The 14992-nt window shown below is 43.7% G+C and overlaps 1 protein-coding gene across 1 annotated transcript; it reads left to right on the top strand.

The window, feature by feature from the left end:
- The first annotated feature begins 2561 nt into the window (after positions 1–2561).
- Positions 2562–8805, top strand: FGF20 (fibroblast growth factor 20). The gene is made up of 3 exons (XM_042469511.1): positions 2562–2886; positions 6455–6558; positions 7731–8805. Exons 1-3 carry the CDS (start codon positions 2562–2564, stop codon positions 7974–7976), a joined length of 675 nt encoding a protein of 224 aa, XP_042325445.1. The 3' UTR covers positions 7977–8805.
- Positions 8806–14992: the final 6187 nt, after the last annotated feature.

Here is a 14992-nt window from a genome sequence, read left to right as displayed (position 1 = left end):
GCATTAAAAGTCCAACCCTATTTAGCTAATTGCAAAGGAGGGCAAGGCACTGCAACATGTAGGACATTCTAGAACAATGTAGGCCACTACAAAACAAAAACTAAAAACACTCATATAACTATAAAGTCATGCTTCTTTGTTATGCTCAAAATGGAGGACATTTTGGAACTCCTCTTGGACAGAGGGCAGAAACGGAGGCCATGTCCTGGAAAAGGAGAACGGCTGGTCACCCGGCACAATAGCCAAGAGAAATCCACCACTTTTATACTTAGTTTTTTGTGGGTTTTTTGGGGTATGTGACCATGTTCTAGAAGAGTTTCTTCCTGATGTTTCACCAGCATCTGTGGCTGGGTTTGATTCCCAGCTCAGCCATGAAACCCACTGGAGGACCTTGGGCAAGTCACTCTCTCTCAGCCTCAGAGGATGGCAATGGCAAACCCCCTCTGGAGAAACTTGCTCAGAAAACCCTGTGATTGTTGCCATAAATCAGAAAGGATTTGGAAGCACGCAACGACAATATATTGTTCAGTGCTCTTTGAAGGCAAACCAAACCAAAACTAGTGCAGACACTCTGTGAGATAAATCATGCTTACATTTGTGTTTGTGTGTATGTATGTGTATATATCTGTGTGTGTATGTGTGTATGTATGTACTATATATATATATATATATATATATATGTACATGTGTGTGTATATGTGTATGTGTATATACCTAAGTGTGTGTGTGTGTGTGTCCAGTTGACCATTGGTATCCGTTGGGCTTGGGTTCAGGACCCCCGCTAATACCAAAACCTGTGGATGCTGAAATCCCATTAAATGCAATGGCTGAGAAAAATGGTGTCCTTATATAAAAATCATACAATTCTTAATTTGTAAGAATTGCACAACCAGGCTTTGCTTTTTGGAATTTATATATATATATATGGAATATTTTTCATCTGTGGATGCTCAAACCTGTGGATAAAAAAATCTGTGGATATGGAGGGCCAACTGTATACCTCTCTCTCTCTCTCTCTCTCTCTCTCTCCCTGTGAATTTGTTGTTGTTATCTGCCTTCCAGCCGACCTTGACTCATGGCGACTCTGTGGATGAGACACCTCCAGGAACCCCATCCTCCACTTCTGATAGTTCCTCATATATATATATATATATATATATGATAATGGTAGTGATGGTGCCAAATAGGATGCTGCCCTCTATTCTCTGCCTCTTTCTAGAAGTCCGAATGTACACACACACACACACACACACACGTTATGATGGGGTGAAGATGATGTTGTTGATGATGATGGTGTTGGTGATGAAGATGATGATAATGAAGATGGTGGTGGTGGTGATCACACACACACACACACACACACACACACACACAGATCTCTCTCTCTCTCTCTCGATATCTGTATCAGGAATCCCTTGAAAAAGAAAGGGGAAACTCCGAGTGCTGATGCCAATTCATCAGGGGAGGAAAAGCCCCCTCCTCCTTGCTCCCCCGCCTCTCTTTCTTAGGCAAGGCGATAAAAGGGGGAAAGGTAAGACATGTCACACTTTTATGAGTGTTCTGAACAGCCCAGGAGTGGAACTGTTAGATCTTCTTTTTCCCCTTCTCCCCTTCTTTTCCCCCTTCCCTCCTCTTGTCCCTCTTTCATGTGTGTCTGGGCAGGTCTCCCCCTCCGGGAACGCCCTGCCTCCCTCCCTCCTTCCCTCCCTCCCGCTCGCTTCCCTTCCCTTCCCGGCTTCTGCACCTGTCCGCTCCAAGCGCCCGGGGGCCAAGCCTCCATCATCATCATCATCATCATCATCATCATCATCATCATCATCATCATCATCATCATCATCATCATCATCATCATCATCATCATCATGTTTCCCCCTGGCCAGACATTCGGACTTCTAGAAAGAGGCAGAGAATAGAGGGCAGCATCCTATTTGGCACCATTACCACCATCGCCATCACCACCATCTCACCACTACCTCCACTATCATCATAAGCACCACTACTGCCACCACCACCACCATCATCATCATCACCACCATCACCAGCAACAACAGCCACCACCTGGCTCTTGTGTGTTTGTGTGAGGGGAGGGAGGGAGGGAGGGAGAAAGGGGTGTTTCCAAGGTGTGTGTGTTTGTGTGTGTGAAGGAGGGATCCTGGCCGGGGAGCATCTGGGGGAACTCCCCTCATCCCTTCAGATCCAGAGGGCGGTGGAAAGGTGTGAGGGAGGAAGGAGGGAGGGGAAGAAGAAGAAGGAAAAGAAGCTCGGTTTAAGATATCAAAGGCTCCAGCCTGAGCCTAGAGAGGAGGGGGCGGGGGGTGGGTCGCTGGGGGAACCTGTCCGACGTAGACACCTATATATATACCTATAACTGTCTAGAGGGAGAGCTCTTTTCTTTGGCTTGCACTTGGGAGCGGTCTTGGGTTCGGATCTCCAGCCTCCTCTCCTCCTCGATGTGGATAGGAAGCCTTTCCTCCGCTTTCCGCCCGATGCTCTGGGAGATCAGGCGAGCCTCCCCATCCAGGCACCTGCTACCTTGAGCCTCCTCCTCCTCCTCTTCCTCGATGGCTCCCTTGGCCGAGGTCGGGGGCTTCTTGGGCGGCCTGGAGGGCTGGGGGCACCAGGCGGTGGGCGCCCACTTCCTCCTGCCCCCCTCCAGCGGAGAAAGGCTCCCCGCCAGGATCCTCGACCCCCGCCTCCAGCCTCTCCAGCCTCAGCAGCAGAAGGGGGAGCCCGCGGGGACCCTGCCCGCCAATGCCAACGCCCCGGACCTGGCCCACCTGCAGGGCATCCTCCGGCGGAGGCAGCTCTACTGCCGCACGGGCTTCCACCTCCAGATCCTCCCCGACGGAACCGTCCAAGGCACCCGCCAGGACCACAGCCTCTTCGGTAAGGAGCCTCCCTTCCTTCCCCTCCTCCCCAGAAGCCCCAGCAGGAACCCACCCATCCACATCTACCTTCCTTCCTTCCTTCCTTCCTTCCTTCCTTTTTCTTTCCTTCATTCCTCCCTCCCATCTTTTCTTCCTTCAGTCCTTCCTTCCTTCATCCCTTCTCTCTCCCTCTCTCTCTTCCTTCTTTCCTTCCTTCCCTCCCTCCCTTCTCCCCGAGGCCTCTTCTCTTCCACAGCCTCTTTGCCCTCCCTTTGCCAGCGACGGAAGCAATCCATCCTTGTAGCAACAACCGATGGGATAGCAACCCAGCTCAGCCTGGGCAGCTCCTTCGCCTTCCTTTTCTCTAAGCAGCAACAACACAAACAGAACTTAATTCAAAAACCTTCGTTTTGAAGATCTATCTGCAAAGGGCTCTTGGAGCACCTTTGAGACTGAACTGAAAGAGAGACCTTGGTAGCATGAGCTTTCATAGACTTGAGCCAACTTTCTCAGGCTGCATCCACAATGGAGAATTAAACTGGTCTGGTACCGCTTTAATTCTAACTATCTGGCTCAAGGCTATGGAATTCTGGGAGTTGGAGTTTCTTGTGGGACCCATATCCCCCGCATCCCTTAGTGACACCCCTGATCCAGGCCTGAGCCACAGTAGGGAATAAAGTGTCTGCTTTAGCTGCCTGTCCAAGTGAGCAGTAGATGTGAACAGGAATCGGAAGGAATTAGGGACTGGGAGGAAGAGTAGCATCTATTTGCAAGATTTAATACTGCAGCAGGTTACATCAAGATTGCTGAAAATGGCCAGGAGGGATGTGCAGTCATGAGACTGTGCATCACTGAGCATGTACAAAGTGCCTTTCTTGTCCCCTTGAGGGCTATTTTAAACAGTCTGCATTCCAGCAATGTGGAAAGTGGGTCCATGCACTTGGTGCAGATAGTCGCAACAAATGTGCAAACCTCTGTTAGGCTACTTCTCCATGTGCTGGGAAATGGTGACTTAGCATTACTTAACTTGTAGCCTGCCTTTCTCCCTATGTGAGACCCAAGGCAGCTTATAATATACACCAAAAAAATGGCCGAACAATCTATAGGACAAAGGTTAAAAGAAAAAGGAACCAAATTCAAAATGCATGTTTAAAACATAATAGTACAGCACACTCCACGCAAGACCCTTCTGCTCCAGCTGAAGGCATTTCTAAACTTAAAGGTCTTGCCTTTCTAGAAAGGAGAGGGGGAGCTAGCATAATCTCCCATGGAAGAAGTCTTACAATCTGGGGGCAGCTACTTGGAAGACCTTGTCCTGTGCCTCACCAAATACACCTATTATGATGGCAGGACCAAGAGAAAGCATAACTCTGAGGTGGCCACAATCCTATCTCCATCAGTCTGCAAGCAGAAATACATATATTGCAGTTGTATATACCGCTCTTACTGAGGGAGAAAGAGAGAATGCCAATTGTTCCAGCCTTTCAGTCTCATTTCTTCAAGGCTTTGATTTTTTAAAATAGATTGAGTTTCACCATCCCTAACGGTCTGCAATATGGTCCTGTCTTCCTGTACATATATATCAGCCCACATGCAATGCAGTGGGAATGATGCATGGATAAATGCATGCAGGGATGCCCTCAAAACCTGGAACTTTGTTTGATTTGCAGAAAGCAATTCAGTTGAAGCAAGCATGCACAAACACTAGCAGCAACTGCTCTTGAACATCTATGTAGACTCTGCATAGATGTTGAATAGTCAGTGTACCCCAGACAAACATTTCTATCAGCAAGAAACAAAAATCAGCCTGAGACAGTTCACTTATCCTCAGATAGCCCTTTTAGACTTCCACTATAACAGCCTTTTCCCACTTGCTACTCTCTAGAACTTTCGAACTTCAAATCCTCTGATCTTTTGCCACACCGAGGATGTTACTGAGACTGATGGAAATTGTATCCCAAAAGACTGGGAAGGTGTCAGATTGGGGAAGTCTGAAATATACCTGTCCTGTGAATGTCCATCACCATAATATAGGTTAGTTGAGGCTGATGGAAGTTGTAATCCTAAAACATTTGGAGGGTGCCAGTGTGGGAAGGTGATGCGTCTACAAATTGGAAATGGAAGTCAAAAGAGATCTGACAGAGGCCAACCAGGGAGTCCATGGCAGAGCGGGTGTTTACATTTCCCCCAAACTTGTGCTCTGCAAAGATGATGGACTATAGTTTTCCTTTCCTCAGACAGCATACTCAATTTGTAGTCCAATATATCTGGAGATCACCTGGTTAGGGAACATGGGCAACCTAGGTCCATATCCAGCACTCTAATAGCCACTGGCCCAAGAGCTTGCTCAGTCTTTCAAATGCATTATATCACTTTGTTTAGGGTTATCACTGTTCACGAGTAAGAAAAAGAACTTAACCACAAAACGGAGGTTACTTGGTTTGTAAAAGAGAGCGAAGAGAGACAGGATGGATTCTAAAAGTTAGGGTGCATAGCCTTGTCAGAGGAAGCCTGATGTTGTTGACCACTATTGGGAACAGCCACAAAGGGAATCAAAGAGGTTTCTCTTTTAGTCAAAACAATCTGTTGCAAAAGCCTCTTAAATGACCTGCAACACATTGGAACTGCCAATGTTTTTCAGAAGGAAAGAAACTTTAGTTCAGCCGATAGTTCTGCACAGAAGGGAAGCATGTAAACACAGAATAATTACCAAAGGGAGGGAGGGGAGGAGAAAAAAGAAAGGAGAGGAAAAAAAGATTTGAGATTGAGATCAAACATTCCTGGTGCCTCTTTATTCTATCGCCATTCTCTATAGCTTTGTCTGATGTGGTCTCTTTGTTGATTGAATCACCTGCTTATTATGATTTGGTGGGAGGCGGCGAGGCCCGTCTTTGAAAATGATATCAGAAAGACAGAATACCTCCCATGTCTTTCAATGAAACTTTGAATATTGGGAACTCCAAAATCTCTGATGATTTATTTGCCGCGGAAAGACTGAATATCTGATCTCTGTCAAAGATTTGGCCGGGCTGCTACTTAACATTGCACATCAAGTCCTTGACAATTCCCCATTGAAATAATCAAATTTTTCTTTTAGGGAGGGAAGTAGTGCAGAAAAGAAAACAATGTTTCGAAATATATGAAACTCAAAACCATAACTAAAATCAAATGACACTGTTTGAAAGAAAAATATGGGTGCATGCTTCCTCTTTTTTTGTGGTTAAAGCAGTAATTGAACGCTTTCTTCCTAACAATCCGAATATTTGATCCTTGTTATTATTTAACAGGGAATGGCACAAGCCAGGAAAAGCTTGCAAGCCTAATTGATTTCAACGTGTGTAGCTCTCTCACTGAAATCAATGGGATGTGAAAGTGCTTAATTTGGCTGGGTCATGCCCAATACATGGAACACTGTTGCTGAAGGCTGCATTTTTGTGTGGTTTTGGTATTCACGCTACCTCAGAGTGTTATTGTTAGATTTCACATAGCACATACTTCCTCTGCCTCTAGCTATATACACAAGTCTTGACAGCAACATGCATAATTAAAACTTAAAGCTGAACTTTTTGCTTTTTGTCCCCTTGCAGGTATCCTTGAATTCATCAGTGTGGCAGTAGGTCTAGTCAGTATTCGAGGAGTAGACAGTGGCCTTTACCTTGGAATGAACGAAAAAGGAGAACTATATGGCTCTGTAAGTATTACCATTATATCCCCCAGCTCACATTGTAGACTCCTTTTGGTGAACTATGATAATCACTCAGAATTTTGCAATTGGTTTTAAGGAAAGCGGAATCATATCTCTGTCTTATTTGCTAATTCAAGAGAAAGCACTACACTAGTCAGTACAGTAGTGTCAACTGTGTTCTTTGCATGGTGATCCCTCATGAGTATAATCTGAGAATTTAAGACAATAGTTTTCAAGTTTTGTTGGAAGCTTATTTAAATTTCATCAGTGAGATCTGTAATGCGACATATAAAATTGTCCTATACTTTGCCAGATTATTTGCCCATGTCGTTCAATGTTCTGTAATGACGTAGCAGGGAATGTGTGATCCTCCTGATGTTGCTGGATTGCAGGACCTATTAGCCAGATCATCACAGAAAATGGTGAAGAATGCTAGGAATTGCAATCCAACAAAATCTGCAGTACTACAGATTCCCAAATAGTATCATACTGGGTATACCTCTCTGGGAGTGTCTGCCAGAGATCTTTCTCAGAGATCCTTTGCCATAACTTGCTACTGGATGACTTAATTTGAGATACCAGAATTTGAAATTGACATCTTTTGCCAATTTTTGTTACCTTTTGGGATTGCAAAATCCGAGAATATTATAAGCAGCATGGTCAACCTGCTGGAGAATTCTGGGACCTGTGGTACAAAAGTACAAAAAGTACAAAAAGTAACCTTTTCCAAGCTCTTGTCCAAAAGACCTGGAAAGGTATGCAAAGTTGTTTGGTAGACTTAACAACTGGGTGGACCTCAACAATTAATAGTGCTCCCAAGCTCCATCCCCCATGAAATGGAAAGAGAGAAAGGGAAGAAATGATGCAATAGGTTCAGTAGCGATAGTGAGTTTTGCTTGTTGTTCTGCTTATGGAGACTCTGCATATGGTGTTTGATATCTCCTTTCTTTCTTCCATGATAAAATAATTCCCTAAAAATGGGGAGGTTTTATCAAAGCAGTGGCTTTACATTTATCACTTTTGATCTGGAAGCATTGGATGTACAAACTTAGGTGAATTAGTTTGTTCTGATCTCATCTTTGAAAGGAAATATGCTTTTCTTGTTGAGGGAATAACACCTAAAGAACCCCCTCTTTCTTGCATTAAAAAAATCTCACTTGCTTTATTCTTTTCCACAGGAGAAGCTCACTCCTGAATGTGTCTTCAGAGAACAGTTTGAAGAGAACTGGTATAATACATACTCCTCCAATGTGTACAAGCATGGGGACTCAGGGAGACGCTACTTTGTGGCCCTCAACAAAGATGGCAGCCCCAGAGATGGGGCCAGGTCCAAAAGACATCAGAAATTCACCCACTTCTTGCCCAGACCAGTGGACCCTGAAAGAGTGCCTGAACTCTACAAGGATGTGCTAGTACTCACCTGAAACTGAACATAGGCGGGGAATAGAATCTTAGCCTCAACAGTATCAAAAGCAGGAAGAACTTCTGAATGCTGAGGAACTACTGAGATCTAGGAAGCCAGATGATCAGAAGAGCTGTTTAGTGGTAGACAAGCCCTCATTGCTTAATGTCTGGATGTAGGAGAATGAACCTGAAAGCCAAGAGGACCAACCTGTTTTAGGTTTACTCACCCTTGTGCTGGACTAGTAGACAAGAGAAGTTGGAACTGGACTCAGACCAGACTCTTCTGGATTTTTAATATGCTTAGAAGAACCACCCCAAATGTGTGGCGATGGACTATAGAAAGATAGCTGTCATGCTGAAGCAAAGTATAAATGGCAGACTAGTGAAAAACAAGATCACCCACATGGATTGTCAACATGAGGTGATGGAGACAGTTGCGAACCTGGAAACAAAATTTGGATTTGTTTTTCCTCTTCAGGATGGACCTAATTTATATACATTCAGAGTGCATATATTTATTTTAAATATTTATTTATTACAGAGTTTATTTTTTACTGGGAGATGAAGAGAGTGCAGCCCTTTACCCCACAGAAAACCATTTATGGTGCCAATATTTACTCCAAAGTCATCTCATGGTGCAAAATGAAAAGGGGCAGGACATCCCCCAACACTACAAATGGAAGAGTGTCCCTTGAATGTCATTGCAATGAGATAATCGATTGGGGCTCTGTTTTTATGCACATACCTGATGAATAGCCTTAAACAAATAAATGCCTTGGTTGCCTTACAACTTGTGGGATTGTGTCCTGCATGTGTACTAAATCAAACACTCAAATTTAAAAAAGGGAATTAAAGGTATACCTCTTATCTCTTTGTTCCACTGTTGTTCTTTCAAACAATAATCTACCAATGGCATATGTGATGGGGGTGGGTGGGAAGGAACCAACCTCTTCCTTCTGCCCCTGACATCCCTATGTCTTAGACTACATAAGGCTGTCATTCAGAGGTTTCTTTGGTCCCTGTTGTAAGTACACATGATAAATCTACAAAACCCTATATAAGAAAAAGGAAAAAGTGACTGGTCCCTGTTGATATCATTGCAACCATCTGTCTATGATATAAGAAATAAAACAATCATGACAATTCTTTTAAAAAATATTTTTGTCTTGCCACTGAATCTTGACTATATCCCATAGTAGCCATTGAGCATCACTGGGAAAGTTATCTCCCCACCACTTAAATCTGCATGGATTTAAATCTACTCTTGAAATATAAAATTTGTGAACTCTGTCCCTGCTTTCAAAATCTTGAGATAGTCTTCCTATAGTCTACAATTTCATTGGGGTGGTGAATCTTAAAGGTTTGTGTGTATGTGCGTGTGCCCTCAAATTGCCTATCAGTTTATGGCAACTCTATGAATTTCACAGAGTTTTCTTAGGCAAAGAATTTTTACTAGGAAACAAATACTGCTCCAGGAAACTTACTTGCATGTCAACCTTCTTGGAATCAGTCAGATAAATTCCTTACATTTGCACACTTACAGCCTTAACATTGCTAATATCTTTCAGGCCTCTGACCTCCAGAGAAATGATGTAGCTTCCTGGTGCAGTACATGCCTTGTGTGTTAAAGGTTTCTGACTGAATCCTTGATTTTTAAAAGAAGCACTGGGAAAAACTGGTGTCTAAGGTTTGGAGAGCTGCAGCGAATCAGTGCAGACCAGTCTTCTCCAATCTGATATCTTTGCAGATATGCTGAATTACAACAAATTTTTGTGGTCCCCAGCTAGCATGGTCATAATGTCATGGAAGACTCTAGCTAAAAAAGTGGATGGAGACTGACAGCTAGATGGATTAATGGTCTGGTTCAGTGTAATAAAACTTTCTATGTTTCTATCTTTGATAGTTTCAAGTAGTAAACTTAGAAACTTCATGTATACAAATAGAGGCAGGTATATGGCATTAGGTTAAAAGAAGAAAGAACCTCTACTCTGTTTATTTCAGAGAGTTGGACAGTTAAGCTGATAGGAAGAAAACTCATTTGAGATGTGCTGGAGAAGAGTACTGAGAATACCACGGACAGCCAAGAAGACAAATAAATGGGTTCTAGAACAGGTCAAGCCTGAACTCTCTCTGGGAGCCTAGATGAATAAATTGAGGCTGTCATACTTGGGCCACATCATGAGGAAAAATGAAACATTAGAAAAGATTGTAATGCTAGGAAAGGCAAAAGGCAGCAGAAAGAGTGGAAGGCCATATGATAGGTGGCTAGATTCAGTTGAGGAGGACATGGGCCTGAGCCTGCCGGCTCTGAGCAGAGAGGTTAAGGACAGGTGGTCTTGGAGATGTCTCACCCACAGGGTTGCCATGCGTTGAGGCTGACATGAGGGCAGATAACATAACAAGGGGTATTAACATCCCTCTGATGATTCCCAGATCTGCAGTTTGAGAATGGTGGGCATGGATATCCTGTTTTCTGAATGAAAAGTAAACATTAACGCTTTTGAAGTTTTAATCCCAGTAGTTTTGCAAAGCACATGTGATGCATTAGCTGCCCTACTTCTAGATCAGCTCTTTCCAAACTATCTTCAAAGGTACTTTTAGAAGATGTTTAAAGATTCTTTTATGAGACTATTAATAATAATGTTAGACATGTTTCAGTTACCAAAAACCAGACCTTAGAAAAGTTACCTTTACCCAGAATTCACAGTTATAACTTCCAGAATTTCCTAGCCAGCACAGCTATTGGCCATGCTAGCTAGAGGAGTGTGGGACTCAATATGTAACTTTCCCAAACTTTGCTAAAAACCTCCCTTGCTGCAGAGCACTATTCCAGTGGTGGTGTTCCCTGACATTTAATTATACAGCTTGAATGAAGAAACTGCATGGCAACAAGTTGTGCATTTTTGTAGAAGTCTAAGGTGTGTATATTCTCCATCAGGCTCAGGTTGGTAGATTTCAAGTTTATACATATGCAGTAGACACTCCAAATTGGTGGGGTTAGGGGTACAGGACTCTCGTAAAAGTGGAAGAAACACAAACAACAACAACAAAACCCACTCTGAGAGAACATCTCCCTAGGAATCTCTAGTTTCTCCACGGCAATTCTATGGTCACGATCTGCCAGAATTTAACCATGAAATTGCACTGGAGAACCTACAAATGCCTAGATAAGTGTTCTCTCTATGAATCTTTAGGTCCCCAGTGTGATTTTTTGGCAGAAGTTGATAACTGATTCATGTTGGAGGATCTAGCGATTTCTAGTGAGAACATATGAATCAAATCCGTGAATAATCAAATCTGCAAAAGTCAAAGCTGAAAATGTGGAGGGCCGACTGTGTGTGTGTGTCCTGCAAGGCTGAGGACTGCTCACCCTTGATATTAGGTGCTCTCAGTTGAAATAGGGCAGTTATGAGGATCATCATGAGATTGGTATAACTCGGGTGTATACAGCACATAAAGCGGCTAGGAAGATTTTGCAAGCTCCTGTCTTGTAGGGTTCCAAGAAAAAAAAACAGAGATAACTTGAGGTTCTTTCACTTCCCATTTCACTGGTGATTTTGGATAATGTACGAAATCACTCTAAAACTCATACATGGAAAATACAGAATTTTATCCTGTTTACAAGAGTGAATGTACTTTAAGAGTTGTTGCTTCTTCTCAGGAACATAAGTGAGTCAAATGTTGGCATTTGGTGGCATTGTCAATAATACCATTGCTTGATTATCCAAATCCAGCCATCTCTAGCTATGGACACAATATGTGAAGAGAACTTTAGTGTTGGTGAGCTAGCTTTTAGTTTCATTCAAAAGTTCTACATAACATGTTTGATTACTTGGTGCAATTCCCAGTAGATGAATGTCAAAGATCTCTGAGATGGGGAAAGTTTGGGGTTTTCTGATTCAAGGCCAGAAAAAAGTTGTAGAAGGTATTCCACCATTCACCACAAACATACATTCCATCTAAACATACCCTTTAATTTCATTTGAACAAGTGAAGTTATTTCTTCTGGATCATTCCCATAACTCCAACATGTGTACAAATGTTCTTAATGGCTAGGTACCTTGTGTACTCAGTGCTGGTGCTGGACGACGAATGGAGATTGTGTGGGAAGGCAGCTGTCCATTGTTGATGTGGAGAGAACACACATTATGGGGGAATTCAGGGACTGAACATTCTAAGGGCAGTCCAGAATATTCTGGCCAATGAAGACAAAACCATAGGAATGGGAATACACAAAACCTGTGGCAGAACATTTCAGTATCCCTGGGCATTCAATTTCAGACCTCAGAATACTGGTCCTTGAACAAAAGAATACAAAGGTAGATTGGAAAGAGAAACAGCACAATTTGAATCCATCCATAAACTAGAGTCCCTCAGCAGTGGATTGAACAGGGGTAATGGCTTCCTGGCTTACTACACATATTTCAACACTGTCTGACCTCATCCTCAGGGAGGCATCTTACACTCATCTATTCTCCCCACCTACAGGCTAGTTACCAATGCCAAACTGGTCTTGCCTATTCATTTCCATACACACTGGTCAGTTCCCAATGTCTTTGTTCAGTAATGACCATCATTAAAACTGGACTTGCTGTTTCAGTTCCATACACAAAGGATTTTGAATTTGAATTGACATTCTTACATACCAATGGCATATATATGTCGCTTCCTGGTTTCCACTCCACTAAATGCATCTGAGGAAGTAGACTGAAGTCTACAAAAGCTCATGCTGCCAACTTTTCTTTCAGTTAGTCTCAAAGGTGCTACAAGATGTCTCTACATACTGATTATACAGACTAACATGGCTCTATCTTTAATTTCTACCATGCAGAAAAATGTAACAGGAATGGCCAAAGAACAGATGAAGTCAGCAGCAATTCTGGTGAACCTGGCAGCTTTTTTAAAAAAGCTCTCTGTTCAGCAAAGTTGCTGATGATTCTTTGTGACCCACAGTCACATTAACAAAAACACATTACACTTGTTTACCAGAGCATATACTTTGGGAAGACTGAGACCTCATTTTCTTAACTATCCCCCCCACAAAAAAAAACCCTAAAGAAAAAAAGTGGCTTATAGGAACAAGCCTCATGTTGCTTGGGCACTGTATGCTGCCTATGGGTCTTGAAATGGAGGGAAAAAGCACAACATTTTATTTAATGTCCATCTACAAACCAAAGGATGACAGAAGGTGACAAAGGACAGTTATGCATACAAGAAATATATGATCTATGGAATTCACAAGAGCTTGGCTTTGTTTTCTCATTAGCTAGATGCCTGGAGAGAGATTATGATGCCATGCATTACTCGCCCTACTTACGATGTCACCAATAAAGGGAGCATGCTCAGCACTCGTCTTCTTTATAGTGGAGCCAGACGGTGTCATTGGCTTGCCTGACAATGATCGTGTGCTGGAGAAAGGCCAGCTGGCTTTGTCCCAGTACAAATGAGATAGTGGTGATGCTAATGGACAGAGCGAAAGCATTCTGGAGAGCCTGCCAAGTCTCAGGCAGCATGCTAAGTTGGCAATAACATGCCCACAAGTCAGCACTATTGGACAGGAATGTCAGCCAAAGTCTCCCTCCTGCAGTCAGGCAAAAGTTGTTAGATGAACAGCCTATTCCTGAACATATTTATGGATAATACATACATTATTTACCTATCATGCAGGGTGATTATTGGAAATAGACTCAGAATTTTGTACTACTTTGGATGGAAAAAAGGGTATGTGCAATATTTTTTGTTAGTAGAGGTAGGCTCCCCACCAGTAGAATCTGGCAGGTGTCTCAGGTAGTAAATGCTAAGGATGACGAGCATGGACAAGATGTTGGAGGCAGTAGTGTCATGGTGTGTGTGTGTGCAGACTGCACCGGGTGACATCCCAGGAAGGGGGTGACACCCAGTCAGCCCCCCCCCTCCATGCTCTGTCCCTATGACATCTGGGAAAAGAGGAGGAGGAAGAGGGGTTGACGGGGGCAGAGGAGAGAGAGAGAGAGATGTGAATCGGGAGTGGGGGCTGGAAGAGTGAGGCTGGTGGGCTGTCTGTCGGGGGAGGTCTGGCTGTGCCCCCAGCCTGCTGAGCACTTTCTGGGAAGAGCCACTGAGGCGACCCCCCTCTTCATCCTCTTTCCGGGGATCCTGCTGGGCTGGTCCCATACCAACCTCCCTCAGTGCTTCCATCCCAGGAAGAGCCTGGCTGCCACAGAGAAGATGCCTTTCTCACCCTGAAGAGGCTCTGTCGGTCGCCCAGACCCCGGTGCCTCTTCCCATTCAGAGTGGGCACCCTCAGGCCCCCTCTGAGCATGGGGTGCTTGATGGGATGTCCTCCTCCACCCACCCACACCACTCACATCATCTTGTCCCCAGGCATGCTCCACCCCCCCACTCTCCGTCTCCTGTGCACCATTCTCTCCGACGCGCATGGGGGGATGAAATGGTGTGGGGGGCTTTTCCTCAAAGTAGATTCCTGCCCTCAGATGTGGTGATGGTAGAAACTGTCCTATTACCTCAATACCAGTGCCAAACTAAGGTTGAACTGTCAGCCAGTTTGGTTCTGTATTTGAAATGGCAGGGGTGCCATTCCAAAAGTTTTGGGTCAGTCTTGTTCCTGCATATAATAAATTAACATACTGGGGAGTCATCTGCATTTTTTTTCTGTCCTTGTCATCCTAGGTTTCTAATATAAGTCCCACCTCACCTATAGAGAAAGAGGTGAAGGTTCTATAACTGCTTCCTTTCTGGATAACATGTATAGGAACTCTTATTTAAGTGTTTTTACTTAAGGCAGAGAAGGGGAGCATGTTGCTCTCCAAAAGCTGTTGTACTGAATCTCCCATGCTCTTTCATCATTCACTGTGCTAGTTCTGACTGAAGAGAGTTACAATCTAATAGAAGATCACATGTGCTCCAGTTCTGGCCCAAATATATTTGTAAAGGACTGAATATTAACATGCTTTATAGGAGTCAAACTGTTTGTTTATATAGGCCAGTACCAGCTGCTCCTACTGGTGGAATATTTATCAGCCCGGCTAAATGAAGG

Source organism: Sceloporus undulatus, chromosome 5 (assembly GCF_019175285.1).
Source record: "Sceloporus undulatus isolate JIND9_A2432 ecotype Alabama chromosome 5, SceUnd_v1.1, whole genome shotgun sequence".
NCBI lineage: Eukaryota > Metazoa > Chordata > Lepidosauria > Squamata > Phrynosomatidae > Sceloporus > Sceloporus undulatus.
Note: the sequence above shows the minus strand (reverse complement) of the source record. Positions and strands in the feature narration are given on the sequence as shown.